The 15,788-nt window shown below is 41.8% G+C and overlaps 1 protein-coding gene across 6 annotated transcripts in view; it reads left to right on the forward strand.

Moving 5' to 3' along the window:
- The first annotated feature begins 271 nt into the window (after positions 1-271).
- Positions 272-15,788, forward strand: part of sh3k1 (SH3 domain-containing kinase-binding protein 1) — a 36,953-nt gene continuing 21,436 nt past the window's right edge. For 5 of the 6 annotated variants that reach the window (XM_045710493.1, XM_045710494.1, XM_045710495.1 and 2 more), the window contains exons 1-5: positions 272-545; positions 1,961-2,118; positions 11,860-11,962; positions 14,744-14,850; positions 15,514-15,658. In XM_045710493.1, coding sequence (XP_045566449.1) covers positions 542-545; positions 1,961-2,118; positions 11,860-11,962; positions 14,744-14,850; positions 15,514-15,658 — 517 coding nt within the window. In that variant the 5' untranslated portion in view covers positions 272-541. 6 annotated transcript variants of the gene reach the window in all.

Raw genomic sequence — 15,788 nt, forward strand, 5'->3', positions numbered from 1 at the left:
TGAATGCTAGCTAAGATTGTGAAAGTAAGACGTTGACATGATCAGTCCAATCAAAGCTACTGTACATATAACGTGATTTGACGTCATTTCTGTGGCCAATGACCTTGAGCCTTCTTGGAAGGGCACTTTTAATATAACTCTATGATAGGACCCAAAGGGCTGAACTTTTGGATGTCTACCCTTACTAAAGGACTGAAGCTAGACTCTGGAACGCACCCAATCTTTTGTGGGAAGATTCGTGATTTCTCGCGATATTTTCTGTACTGACGTGGTACGCAGCTCAGCGCAAAGAGAAAGCGAGCGCGCAGATCTATCTGTACATCAGTGGTTTTCCGCTATCTGGCTGCTGTCTGGTGTGATAAGGGGATAAAGCGGAAGGAATATGGTTCCATCTCACGTTCCTCCGGCTGCAGCGCTGTCATAACGGAGTTTTCGTGTGGGCGGCTGGGGCTTGTACTCGGTCCACCGAATAACCAGGATTCCTGCCTTTCCCGTTTAACGCGGTAGTCCCTGCAGCAGTAGCTGAGCGTCACGGGAACAGATGGGTGAGTTGAGACAAGATGATTTAAAAAAAAAATGTTTTACCTTTGTGATGCTTCAATTTATAGTTGTAACAGTAGAAAACCTAAACACAACTGGACACACCGGGATACTTTACAGTAAAGACGCTGAATGTAGTCTAAACTATGTTTTCGTTAGCTGCGTGTCCTGATGACCATAACGCGATGCTTAGGCGGGGAACTTGCGTGTGTGTTGCGAGTACAGCAGACAGTAAGAAGACATTGATGTGTTACAGATGTTGACACGTTTACATTTTCATTCTCCGTCCTCTCTCTTCAGCTTTCTCGCTCTTCCTCTCCCCGTTTTTGCTAGAATATAGCCTAACTGAGTGTAAATGGGTTTAGTTGTAGAGTTACTGATAGGTAGTGAAGCTCCCTCAAGGTAAACCCCAGGGAGAGGTGGGGGGAGAGAGGAGGGGGAGGACCGGAAGAGAAAGCAGCTTCATGATCTTCACTGTAATACAGACTGAGATAGCAGCTGTTGTGTAGATAGGCCAGATGTCCCCTCCTCTCTTCCTCCTCTATTATTTCAATCCTCTCCTCTCTTCTTCTTCTCCTCTCTTCATTCTATTCCTGTAGTGCCTGTATAAGCCACCCCCCTAGTTGTGACCAATAATATACTCATTCACAGATACACACAGACACCACCTGGCACCATCCCTGAGTTCAAGTCCTGGTCCCCATGGTAACCAGACACCTCAGCAGCACCTCCATGGGGATTGTTGTTGGTGGCCAGCTGACATATGAATATTCATGATGCAGCTGCAGTGTGTCATCAGTATTGTGTGTGTGTGTTCTACTACTGAGTTGGGAGTGTATTATGTCTACAGGCTTAGTTGGTACACTCCTATGGTTCCTCTGTTCTTTCTCTCAGTGCAGACAAGCACAGGGTAGATGGGGATAGATGGGGAGAGAATGAGAAAGGGTGTTTTAGGGGTTGGGAGCGAGGAGGAGGGGGATTGAGTCATAGCAGTCCTCCGTCTCGTTCCACCATTCCCGTAGTTACATCCCCACCACCACCCACACAACTATGACAGCGATCTGTGTATTTGTGTGTCCTTTTACAAACTGAGGTATTCTCTTTGGGCGCATTCCTGACTTGGGATGCAAACACAACTCAACTATTGCGGAAATCAAATAACATTTTATTGGTCACGTACACAGTTTAGCAGGTGTTATGGCGGGGGCAATGCAGTAAATGTCTACAATTTCAGAAATTATTTTTAAAAAACAGGAACTAAATGATGCATTCATGTCAATGGAAAACTTGGTGACTTCAGCACAGATCTCTCACATTAAGATTCAGGCTTAAGTTTGTTAGCCATTAAGTCTAAATAGTTAGTCTTTTCTCTTGTCTCTCTTCTCTCTCTGTTTCTCTCTGTCTCTGTGTGTGTTTCCAGTGGAGGCCGTGGTAGAGTTTGACTATGAGGCTCAACAGGAGGATGAGTTGAGTCTGCGTGTCGGTGACATCATCGTCAAGGTAACCAAGGATGACGGAGGGTGGTGGAAAGGAGAGATAGACGGACGGAGGGGGCTGTTCCCAGACAACTTTGTCAGAGTGAGTAACAATGACAACACACTCAAATCAATGTTGTTGTTCCCATATTGTGTTTCAAGAGCATTGTACATCCAAGTGTTTAGGATCTGTAGCACTTTTTAAATGCGTCAAGGTATTTAGAATGTCAATAAAAATGCTTCACAGTGTTTAAATTGTAAATACCTCAACATGTTTGTTCACTGTAACATTTTAGGTTTTAAAAACTAAACACACTGGGGATGAGGTTTTAAGTGTAGGGTGTAAAGCACAATTTGCATATTTCCCAGCATGCCTTTCAAGTGAATGTGAGAGACCTCCCACGACTGTGTTTGTTGGTGAGAGAGACATGGTTGTTGATTTCAAAAACTTGATTCTCTATGTGAACATGTAACTTTTTTTAATGTAAACGTGAACTCTAACTTGGCCATTCACATATTATACATGTCATGAGACCTTTAGTTATGGCCTAGTTATCCTCAATAATGTGTTCTGAAAATCTTGACTAATGGGCCACAAGTGATTAATAATTCTTATTGGAATACAGCTAGAGGGTGAATATCCAACAATTTAAAATATTTTTTTCACTCAAGACATGGCATATGGGGGAGCAGTGAGATACCCAATCGGTTAGATGATACTTTTCTCGTCAATCATCTTGAAAAAAAACGTATAGTTATAGATTGCACTATGCAGAAATAGCTCCACCATTTCCTGGTTGCTAAAATTACAATAGTTCTTCTAATTTCAGTTTATGTGGCAAAACAAACAGGTAGGTGTAGAGAATCATTGTACTGTCTAAACCGCTCTGAAATATATATTTGCATAACCAATACTATTGTATTTTCAGCTGTTTGAAGCTGGTGTATAAAACTGAAAGTGAAATACGCAAAAAACTAAACTTAAGAGAAAGCGTAGAAATAGAGCACCATAGAACCGATCTACCTCTTCTTAGACTTGCTTCCATTGAGATCTATAACACACATTTCTATGTGAATTTGGTCGGTCCGCCTAAAAAAAGTTACATATTGCTGCTTTTGAAAACTCGAAATCAACCAAAGGTCAAATGCTTTACTATCTAAAGGTTACAAGTGTGTGGGCGACATGGAGAAACAAAATGGTGCAGTTTAAGGCCATGTGGCGGAGAGTGATGCAGGCGCTAGAGATGAGGGGTGTGAGCAGTTGGGTCCTGGCAGGAGTGATGTCGTGGATGTTTGTGTGCATCTTTATGTTGTCGTTTTGTATGTGGATAGTTTGTATTATAAAAAAAATATAATAAATAAAATATTAAAGCCAATATTTTTTTCACCCAAACCTGCACTCAATGACTGCTATGGTGAAGGACTTAACAAACAATACTACCTTAACCATCTAAACTGGATCCACCATCTCAGTAACGGGTGTAATAAATCCAACCCCTTACAGATTGGATTAGTTTAGAAAAATGTAAGTTATTTATCTTTGAATAGTATAAAATCAAGTAATCAATCAATGTGCATGAGGAAGCATAGATATTAAAACAAACTATTCTAAAAATCAACCTGCAACTAAACATGCTGGACAAAACTGATAACGAGGCCCCGCCCATGTCTTTTTCACTCTGAGAGAGTTGAACTCAACATAGTTTGGAAACAATAACACCACGGGAATGGAAACATTTCCTGAATCAAATGTCTCGTTCAGTTGTCCTGAAATATAGGTTTGATTGATTGATTCAATTTACTTGACAATTTGTAAAACCCATACATAAAGGTGCTCCAGCTGGTGACGCCTCCACATGCAATTTAAGGAAATCATCAAGGATAACACAATAAATCTTAACAGCTTATTTCCATGATGGTCCTTTTGAAGAGGGAAAGGTGGCAGACATTCCTAACACTGATCTGTATAGAAGGCGTGGAAAGTCACATACATTTCTATTGACTAAATCCACTCTTAACAGGACTATGGGAAAGTAAACACTAGTGTTTAAAATCTGAACACTTAGGAGATGAAGGTGTTCTCCGGGTTGGAAACTAACTGGAAAAAGCTCACTATCATGTTTAATCTTGCATTCTAAATGCTTATTGGCAAATCTAAATATGTCATGTTTCAGTTTTAAACACGTCACGTTTCATGTTTTTTACAGTGTAGCCTAATGAACCTAATGAATGGTTCTGTGAACCTGTAAAGAACACAAACATGTTCTTTGAATGTCCTGGATGGGAGACCAGATGCTGCAGAAAAAACACTGACACCAGTATCTAACGGTGGTGTGATTGTGTGATACGGGGGAAGCATCCACTTCCTTTCACAGTAGAGGAAGTAAAAATGACACAAGCAAACATGAACCCAGTGTTGTTGTGTGTTTCTTTAACCCTGAATGGTCAATGATGAAGTCGATCTAGAATAGAACAGACAAGACGTTCATCTGCTGAATTGTTGCTCCTAAAACTCCTTATTTAATAACTGTTGTGTTGAAATTCACTGCTCACTCAGATTACACTCACCCTGTGTCAGTTTTAGGGATGAATATTTCCCAGAGAACCTTCCAGGTTTCAACACCAGGAATAATACATATTATGCCGAGAGTCCCGAGAAATAACTATCTGTAAGGTCGAGCAGTGAACTTAAAACACAGATTCAACCACAAAGACCAGGGAGGTTTTCCAATGACATGCAAAGAAGGGTACGTATTGGTAGAGGGGTGTACATTTTTTTATTTTTTTTTAAAGCAGACATTGAATGTCCGTTTGAGCATGGTGAAGTTATTAATTACACTTGGGATGGTGTATCAATACACCCAGTCACTACAAAGATATAGGCATCCTTCCTAAACTCAGTTTGCAGAGAGGAAGGAAACCACTCAAGGATTTCACCATGAGGCCAATGGTGACTTTAAAACAGTTACAGAGTTTAATGGCTGTGATAGGAGAAAACTGAGGATGGATCAACAACATTGTAGATACTCCACAATACTAACCTAACTGACAGAGTGAAAAGAAAAACCTGGTTGTCTGCTTTCTACCAGACACTGGAAGATGAATTCACCTTTCAGCAGGACAATAACCTGGTGAAGGAAAAAGGAAACAGCACACTGCTCTTGATAGTATCATTTGATCTTTAATAAGCTTCACGTATCGGCCTCACGGCCTTTGTCAGAGCTTTTGTGAATTTCTTAAAATTAGCACCCTTATGTAGACCTAGCCCCACCCACATCTGTTCCACGCATGGAAAGGGGTTGGAGGCGAAGGAAAAACAAATAAGTGCTACCAAATATAACAGTATGCATTTCATAAATATTTGAATAAAGTGTGTAAATAAGACGTATTAAACACGTCTGTAAAACCACAATGAGGACATAGCAAGTTTTCATTAATCATTGGGTACATCGTACGAAAAACATCAGAGTAATATTAAATAGGGACATAATTCATGTTCAAATTCACAACATAACATACATAGGCATTTCATCATTAAGTCCTTTAGGAAATAATGTCTGGAGGGTGAAAATCCAAAAACATTCTCTTTTGCTCAGAGTATTATTAATATCACCTCCCCTGCTGATATCTTGACTTTCTCTATGCCACAAAATCTAAAGGTAGAAATGTTATGTTTTAGGTCATTAAAATGTACTGCGACTGGATAATCCCTGTCGTTTCTCCTGATTGAACTTTTATGTTCACTAATTCTCTGTTTGAGAGAGCGGGAGGTTTAACCGAAATAGCACAGCCCACATGGACATATAATAATGTAGATAACATGGGTGGTGGACACGTAATAATGTCATTTATTTGGAACAGTTTTCCTGTATGGGGGTGGCAGAAATATTCACAAGTCATCATATCGTTGCACTGTGCGCATCCTCTGCATTTATAGCTACCATTTGGAAAAGGGCGTAAAAGAGCCTGGCTAATTTTCTTTTGTTGCTGGCAGTTGGCATGAACCAATTTATCGCGTAAATTGCGACCTCGCTTATACACAATAAGTTGTGGATTTTTAAATTCTGCCGGCAAAGCTGGGTCCGATGGTAAAATATGCCAGTGTTTCTTGTCCGCATCTCCCACTTTTCGCGCGTTCAAGTATGTGGTTGTGAACATTACGGAGTGTTCTTTAGCTTTAGCGGGTCTTTTCTGTAGCAGTTCATCTCGTGTTTTCCCCAATGCCAAATGAAGAGCTTCATACACACATTGTGTCGGATAGCCTCTTCTTAGAAACCTAATGCGCATCTCCGCTGCTTTTTCTAGATAATCATCTGTGGCATATACGGCGCAGTCTGAAAAACTGGCTTCTAGGAAGTCCTCTTTTTAATGGCTCAGGACGGACGCTGTCCCCCGTAATATAGTATTTCTGTCCATTTCTTTTCTGTACAGAGTTGTAAACAGGGTTCCATTTGATTTCTCAGGACAATAACCTAAAACACAAGGCCAAATCTACACTGAAGTTGCTTACCAAGAAGTCAGTGAACGTTCCTGAGTGGCCGAGTTACAGTTTTGACTTAAATCTACTTGAAAATCTATGGCAAGACCTGAAAATGGTTGTCTAGCAATAACCATCAACCAATTTGACAGAGCTTGAAGAATTTTAGAAAATAATAAATGGGCAAATGTTGCACCATCCAGGTATGTAAAGCTCTTAGAGACTCACAACTGTAATCATTGCCAAAGGTGATTCTACAAAGTATTGACTCAGGGCAGGGCCGGCGCCAGAACAAATCAGTTGGACCAGCCATGTGTGCACCCGCTTGCGCGTTCACAATTAGTTTTAATAGGTGTAATAGTAAAGACCATAGGCAGCTGGTGAATTTCAAGTTTGGGGAAGCTTACAATTTATCCTACCATTTCTACCGATCTTTTATATGCACATTTTTGTGGAACAGTTTAATTTCACTAATAACATTTTATTTTCTCAAAATCATTGTTACGTGGTTGAAAAAATTCAGCTGAGGTGAGGGCAGCAGCCTCAGCCATATGAACACATTGATACACTGTGATCCATTGGCGGCTAAAGAAATGAGCTCATAGAACTCCGAGAGAGCCTATAGGCCAATGCAGCAGTAGGCCTGTAACTACCATCTCAACTAAGTAAAGCTGACAAATAAAAACAGTAGAAAATAACCTGATGAAAATTCTGGTTCTTTCAATCACATGAATCTCTCTTCTCCGCCTGTCTGCCTCCCTTTCTATCTGTCTTGACTTGAGCTGTTGTTAGTGAAGTGCAACGGTGTATCAACTAGACTATTCCAGGCCCTCAGAGTTTCCCACGCCAGTGAGCTCTAGACCGCTGTTTTTTAAATAACGTTTCCACCGACTATATGGGATCATCAGATCATGATATTTTGCTCTTTCACACCGAGGCTTGGTGATTATTGAGGCCGGGAGTGTTAGAAAGATTTTTTTAAATACTGAGGAACTATAATTTGCAATGGATGTAAAACATTTTTTACAAAAAATACTCACTTTGTTTCCGATGTGTGAGGTGAAGAAAACCATACTGAGAAGCTCAGCTTATTAGTGGTGGACGTGTTGAGTTAAGACAATCAGACATTAACAAATGGGCACCTTCCTGTATTTGCATGCCGCAGGCCAGGTAGGCCTACTCTATATGCGTGCTCAGGCTCCCTCAACGTTATCAGGACAGGAGAACACATACTCATTGCTCACAGAGCAAACAAAAGGCAATGAAACGATTGACAAAACCAAAACTTGTTTCTCACAAGTTTAGAAGGTTGTGAACTCTGCAAACAATGTTTCCACTCCGAGAATGAGAACGGCGAATCACTGTAATTAATACATGCATTGATAGAAGTGTATGTAGCCATATGATGAGGGAATAATAGTACATTTACTAGGCCTACTGGAGACATATGTAATGGGGAATTGATAAAAAATGTACCATCAAAGGGCAAAGAATTCACACAATGAAAAAATGTATGGGCAAGAATTGGCGGTAGACAGCTGAGCACATTCTGGAGAGCTGCACCATATCTTGGCCACACACCCCTCCGCCACACACAGGTCTGCACATTATACCCCTAGAACAGCATTGGACTTATACTGGACAGATATGGGTAAGAGTGAGCCCTCTCACTTTGCCTTTTCCTGTCTGCTAAAACTATATCACCGGAGAAAGCATCTAAGCGAATGAAACAGCACCCCTCTATATATAGCCCATGTATCTGACGCGGTCTGGCCAGAAATAATATGACATGCTATACTATTTTGGTCCAGACAGCATTACATATATGGTCTACACATACTGAGATGTAAATGTACAAATGTCTTAAAAACATCTTTTCACTTTCTCATTATGGGGTATTGTGTGTAGATGGGTGAGAGAGAAATACAATGAATACATTTTTAATTCAGGCTGTGACGACAACAAAGTGTGAAATAAGTCAGAGGGTATATTCTTTCAGAAGGCTCTGTATGATCACTATGGCATGGGGTATCCCCTAACAAGCGGGGCGCTCCACCACCTTGTCGGCTTGGCTGTGCCAAGAATTACAAATGTTATGATTCTCTTCTCCATCTCTCTGAAGTGTGCACTTGTTCACCCCCATCTCATTAATTGAAAAGAGGCCTTAATGGCCATGTCCTCTTATAATCTCCACCCGGCACAGCCAGAAGAGGACTGGCCACCTCTCAGAGCCTGGTTCCTCTATTGGTTTCTTCCTAGGTTCCTGCCTTTCTAGGGAGTTTTTCCTAGCCACCATGTATCTACATTTGCATTGCTTGCTGTTTAGGATTTTAGGCTGGGGTTCTATATAAGCACTTTGTGACATTTTCTGATGTAAAAAGGGCTTTATAAATACATTTGATTTAGATTATTATCATTTGTTTTGGTATTCGAGTACTGATCTTTAGATCATAATGAATAACATTACATGGACAGAGGGTACCTGATCCTAGATCAGCACTCCTAGTCTGTGATGCTTTATGGATATGGGCCCTGCTGGTATGTTAGTGCTAGGCTGGAACAAAAACCTGTAAAAAAAAAAAAACCTGCTTTCCAGGACCAGGGTTGGAAAACGTTCATCTCAGAGGAAAAGAGTTTGACCAGATGTGTGTGTGTGTGCGCGCACCAGTGTGTGTGTGTGTGCGCGCAGTCGTGGCCAAAAATCTTGAGAATGACACAAATATTAATTTTCACAAAGTCTGCTGCTTCAGTGTCTTTAGATATTTTTGTCAGATGTTACTATGGAATAGTGAAGTATAATTACAAGCATTTCATAAGTGTCAAAGGCTTTTATTGACAATTACATGAAGTTGATGCAAAGAGTCAATATTTGCAGTGTTGACCCTTCTTTTTCAAGACCTCTGCAATCCGCCCTGGCATGCTGTCAATTAACTTCTGGGCCTCATCCTGACTGATGGCAGCCCATTCTTACATAATCAATGCTTGGAGTTTGTCAGAATGTGTGGGTTTTTGTTTGTCCACCCGCCTCTTGAGGATTGACCACAAGTTGTCAATGGGATTAAGGTCTGGGGAGTTTCCTGGCCATGGACCCAAAATATCGATGTTTTGTTCCCCGAGCCACGTAGTTATCACTTTTGCCTTATGGCAAGGTGCTCCATCATGCTGGAAAAGGCATTGTTCGTCACCAAACTGTTCCTGGATGGTTGGGAGAAGTTGCTCTTGGAGGATGTTTTGGTACCATTCTTTATTCATGGCTGTGTTCTTTGGCAAAATTGTGAGTGAGCCCACTCCCTTGGCTGAGAAGCGAGCCCACTCCCTTGGCTGAGAAGCAACCCCACACATGAATGGTCTCAGGATGCTTTACTGTTGGCATGACACAGGACTGATGGTAGCGCTCACCTTGTCTTCTCCGGACAAGCTTTTTTTCCAGATGCCCCAAACAATCTGAAAGGGGATTCATCAGAGAAAATGACTTTACCCCAGTCCTCAGCAGTCCAATTCCTGTACCTTTTGCAGAATATCAGTCTGTCCCTGATGTTTTTCCTGGAGAGAAGTGGCTTCTTTGCTGCCCTTGACACCAGGCCATCCTTCAAAAGTCTTCACCTCACTGTGCGTGCAGATGCACTCACTCCTGCCTGCTGCCATTCCTGAGCAAGCTCTGTACTGGTGGTGCACTGATCCCGCAGCTGAATCAACTTTAGGAGACGGTCCTGGCGCTTGCTGGACTTTCTTGGGCGACCTGAAGCCTTCTTCACAACAATTGAACCGCTCTCCTTGAAGTTCTTGATGATCCGATAAATGGTTGATTTAGATGCAATCTTACTGGCAGCAATATCCTTGCCTGTGAAGCCCTTTTTGTGCAAAGCAATGATGACGGCACGTGTTTCCTTGCAGGTAACCATGGTAGACAGAGGAAGAACAATGATTCCAAGCACCACCCTCCTTTTGAAGCTTCCAGTCTGTTATTCGAACTCAATCAGCATGACAGAGTGATCTCCAGCCTTGTCCTCGTTAACACTCACACCTGTGTTAACGAGAGAATCACTGACATGATGTCAGCTGGTCCTTTTGTGGCAGGGCTGAAATGCATTGGAAAAGTTTTTGGGGGATTCAGTTCATTTGGATGGCAAAGAGGGACTTTGCAGTTAATTGCAATTCATCTGATCACTCTTCATAACATTCTGGAATATATGCAAATTGCCATCATACAAACTGAGGCAGCAGACTTTGTGAAAATTAATATTTGTGTCATTCTCAAAACTTTTGGCCACGACTGTACTGTAAGCAGGTGTTTCCTGTTCTGACATTGCAAATCTGTTCCTCTTCCTGTTCCTCTTCCTTTTGTTATATCGGTTTGGTTAACTTCTATAGAGAAACACACTCACTTATACTCTGACACACTCAGGTGTGTGTGTGTGTGAATGTGTGCGTGCATGTGAATGTGTGTGTGTGTTATTGCGTCAGACTGTTAGCTGCAGAGCAGGGATTACGAAACTGCATCCTGACGAATGCATTAAAGAACTGTGAAATACACAGCCATGTGTGTGAATAAAAAGGCTGTGTATGTTGCAGCTGTAGGGCAATGCTGACGTACACACAGTAACTCGGGTAGGGAAATGCTGACGTACACACAGTAACTCAGGTAGGGAAATGCTGACGTACACACAGTAACTCGGGTAGGGAAATGCTGACGTACACACAGTAACTCAGGTAGGGAAATGCTGACGTACACACAGTAACTCGGGTAGGGAAATGCTGACGTACACACAGTAACTCGGGTAGGGCAATGCTGACATACACACAGTAACTCGGGTAGGGCAATGCTGACGTACACACAGTAACTCGGGTAGGGAAATGCTGACGTACACACAGTAACTCGGGTAGGGAAATGCTGACGTACACACAGTAACTCGGGTAGGGAAATGCTGACGTACACACAGTAACTCAGGTAGGGCAATGCTGACGTACACACAGTAACTCAGGTAGGGCAATGCTGAAGTACACACAGTAACTCGGGTAGGGCAATGCTGATGTACACACAGTAACTCAGGTAGGGCAATGCTGACGTACACACAGTAACTCGGGTAGGGCAATGCTGACGTACACACAGTAACTCGGGTCGTGTGTGTCCTGTGATAGTTTACATTAAAAAAAAGGGCAAGACACAATAACTGCTTTAGCGTTTGTGGGTGGACATTAAGTTAGGGATGTGTGTGTGTGTGTGTGTGTGTTCCTCTTCCTGCTCATAAAGGGTTAGGTGACTCGGGTTACAGACATTTTATCCATTACCATGACTTCAGCACCTGATAGATAGATGGGACACAAGAAACACAGAGATACAAACATTCAAACTCTCTCTCTGTCCAGGAGATGAAGAAGGAGGTGAAGAGAGCGGCGGGTCCTAAATCTGATTTGTCCAATGGCAGTACAAGCCCTGTACCTGAGCCTGACCGACGACCAGCCAGGAAAGGTACCCCCCCCATCACACACACACACACCCGTAGGTAGGTTAATGTCCCCCTGCTCATACACAGATCCTATTAGAGTGATAGGGATTAGCATGAGGTTATCCTTTGTCCTTCACACACACGTGCACACATTCCTGGTACTACCGTTGACTAAAGGAATTATTCACAATATATATATATATATATACATACATACATACATACATACATACATACATACATACATACATACATACATACATACATACATACATACTGTTGAAGTCAGAAGTTTAAATACACTTAGTTTGGAGTCATTAAAACTCGTTTTTCAACCACTACACAAATTTCTTGTTAACAAACTATAGTTTTGGCAAGTTGGTTAGGACATCTACTTTGTGCATGACACAAGTCATTTTTCCAATAATTGTTTACAGACAGATTATTTCACTTATAATTCACTGTATCACAATTCCAGCGGGTCAGAAGTTTACATACACTAAGTTGACTGTGCCTTTAAACAGCTTGGTAAAATTCCAGAAAATGATGTCATGGCTTTAGAAGCTTCTAATAGGCTAATTGACATAATTTGAGTCAATTGGAGGTGTACCTGTGGATGTATTTTAAGGCCTACCTTCAAACTCAGTGCTTCTTTGCTTGACATCATGGGAAAATCCAAAGAAATCAGCCAAGACTTCAGAAAAGAAATTGTAGACCTCCACAAGTCTGGTTCTGAAGGTACCACGTTCATCTGTACAAACAATCGTATGCAAGTATAAACACCATGGGACCACGCAGCCGTCATACCGCTCAGGAAGGAGATGCGTTCTGTCTCCTAGAGATGAACGTACTTTGGTGCGAAAAGTGCAAATCAATCCCAGAACAACAGCAAAGGACCTTGTGAAGATGCTGGAGGAAACGGGTACAAAAGTATCTATATCCACAGTAAAACGAGTCCTATATCGGCATAACCTGAAAGGCCACTCAGCAAGGAAGAAGCCACTGCTCCAAACCACCATAAAAAAAAAGCCAGACTACGGTTTGCAACTGCACATGGGGACAAAGATTGTACCTTTTGGATAAATGTCCTCTGGTCTGATGAAACAAAAATAGAACTGTTTGGCCATAATGACCATTGTTATGTTTGGAGGAAAAAGGGATGCTTGCAAGCCGAAGAACACCATCCCAACCGTGAAGCACCGGTTGGCAGCATCATGTTGTGGGGGTGCTTTGCTGCAGGAGGGACTGGTGCACTTCAACAAAATAGATAGCATCATGAGGAAAGGAAAATGATGTGGATATATTGAAGCAACATCTCAAGACATCAGTCAGGAAGTTAAAACTTGGTCGCAAATGGGTCTTCCAAATGGACAATGACCCCAAGCATACTTCCAAAGTTGTGGCAAAATGGCTTAAGGACAACAAAGTCAAGGTATTGGAGTGGCCATCACAAAGCCCTGACCTCAATCCTATAGAACATTTGTGGGCAGAACTGAAAAAGTGTGTGCAAGCAAGGAGGCCTGCAAACCTGACTCAGTTACACCAGATCTGTCAGGAGGAATGGGCCAAAATGTATCCAACTTATTGTTGGAAGATTGTGAAAGGTTACCTGAAACGTTTGACCCAAGTTAAACAATTTAAAGGCAGTGCTGCCAAATACCAATTGAGTGTATGTAAACTTCTGACCCACTGGGAATATGATGAAAGAAATATAAGCTGAAATAAATTATGCTCTCTTCTATTATTCTGACATTTCACATTCTTAAAATAAAGTGGTGATCCTAACTGACCTAAGACAGGGAATTTTTACTAGGATTAAATGTCAGGAATTGTGAAAAACTGTGTTTAAATGTATTTGGCTAAGGTGTATGTAAACTTCTGACTTCAACTGTATACAGTACCAGTCAAGAGTTTGGACACACCTACTCATTCAAGGGTTTTTCTTTATTTTTACAATTTTCTACATTGTAGAATAATAGTGAAGACACACTATGAAATAACACATGTATTCATGTAGAAACCAAAAAAGTGTTAAAAAAAAAAGATTTATATTTGAGATTCTTCAAAGTAGCCACCCTTTGCCTTGATGACAGCTTTGCACACTCTTGGCATTCTCTTAACCAGCTTAATGATGTAGCCACCTGGAATGCATTTCAATTAACAGGTGTGCTTTCTTAAAAGTTCATTTGTGGATTTTCTTTCCTTCTTAATGCATTCGAGCCAAACAGTTGTGTTGTGACAAGGTAGGAGTGGTATACAGAAGATTGCTTTATTTGAGCTGTTCTAACCATAATATGGACTTGGTCTTTTACCAAATAAAGCTAAGAGAAATGACATTCCATCATTACTTTTAAGACGACTTTTAAGAAAGCTGTTAATTGAAATGCATTCCAGGTGGCTACATCATTAAGCTGATTGAGAGAATGCCAAGAGTGTGCAAAGCTGTCATCAAGGCAAAAGGTGGCTGTTTGAAGAATCTCAAATATAAAATATATTGTTAACACTTTTTTTGTTGTTGGTTACTACATGATTCCATATGTGTTATTTCATAGTTTTGATGTATTCACTATTATTCTACAATGTAGAAAATAGTAAAAATAAAGAAAAACCCTTGAATGAGTAGGTGTTCTGAAACTTTTGACCAGCAGTGTGTGTGTATATGTATATATAATGTTAGTATGTGTGCACTATACTACAAATAATATTTGTGAAAATAATAAATAATTAAATAATATACTAGTGTGTGTGTGTGTGTGTGTGTGTGTGTGTGTGTGTGTGTGTGTGTGTGTGTGTGTGTGTTCCAGGAGATCAAATCCACCAGAGGAGGTGTAAGGCTACCTTCAGCTATGTTCCCCAGAACGAGGATGAGTTAGAGCTGAAGATAGGAGATGTCATCCACATACTGGGGGAGGTGAGAGGGGAGGCTGACTGTGTGTTTGGGTGTGGGTCGGTTTCAACTTTTTCTTTACTGTAGTAACTTCCCCCTCTGGTGGCCACATGACAGATCTGTTAAACCACATTATAATACTGTAGTGACCCTGTGTTCACAGTCATGTATATTAGCTCCCCCACGGGAACTATCTGTCTTACATCATGGAGAGCATGCAGGTCTCCCAACCAGAACCCTGGGCTTTCAATTTTAATCTTCAGACAACTTCACTCTCCCTTCCTGTTTCATTACAATATTGACTTGTGTGTTCAGGTGGAGGAGGGCTGGTGGGAGGGCAGTCTGAACGGTAAGACAGGGATGTTTCCTGTGTTCAGGTGGAGGAGGGCTGGTGGGAGGGCAGTCTGAACGGTAAGACAGGGATGTTTCCTGTGTTCAGGTGGAGGAGGGCTGGTGGGAGGGCAGTCTGAACGGTAAGACAGGGATGTTTCCTGTGTTCAGGTGGAGGAGGGCTGGTGGGAGGGCAGTCTGAACGGTAAGACAGGGATGTTTCCTGTGTTCAGGTGGAGGAGGGCTGGTGGGAGGGCAGTCTGAACGGTAAGACAGGGATGTTTCCTGTGTTCAGGTGGAGGAGGGCTGGTGGGAGGGCAGTCTGAACGGTAAGACAGGGATGTTTCCTGTGTTCAGGTGGAGGAGGGCTGGTGGGAGGGCAGTCTGAACGGTAAGACAGGGATGTTTCCCTCCAACTTCACCAGAGAGCTGGAGGACACGCCCCCTTCACTAGACACATCCACTAGGTCATCACAGGAGGAGCTACGCAGCAACAAGACCAGTGAGTCACACACACATCACAGCCATGCACATGCACAAACCATCACCAGCTAGGTTTCCATCCAGTTGGAGACAGATTTTCATGCGAATATTCTAAAATCTGCCTAAAATAAATATGTGCATTTTCCCAC

The sequence above is a fragment of the Salmo salar genome, chromosome ssa29, assembly GCF_905237065.1.
Source record: "Salmo salar chromosome ssa29, Ssal_v3.1, whole genome shotgun sequence".
NCBI lineage: Eukaryota > Metazoa > Chordata > Actinopteri > Salmoniformes > Salmonidae > Salmo > Salmo salar.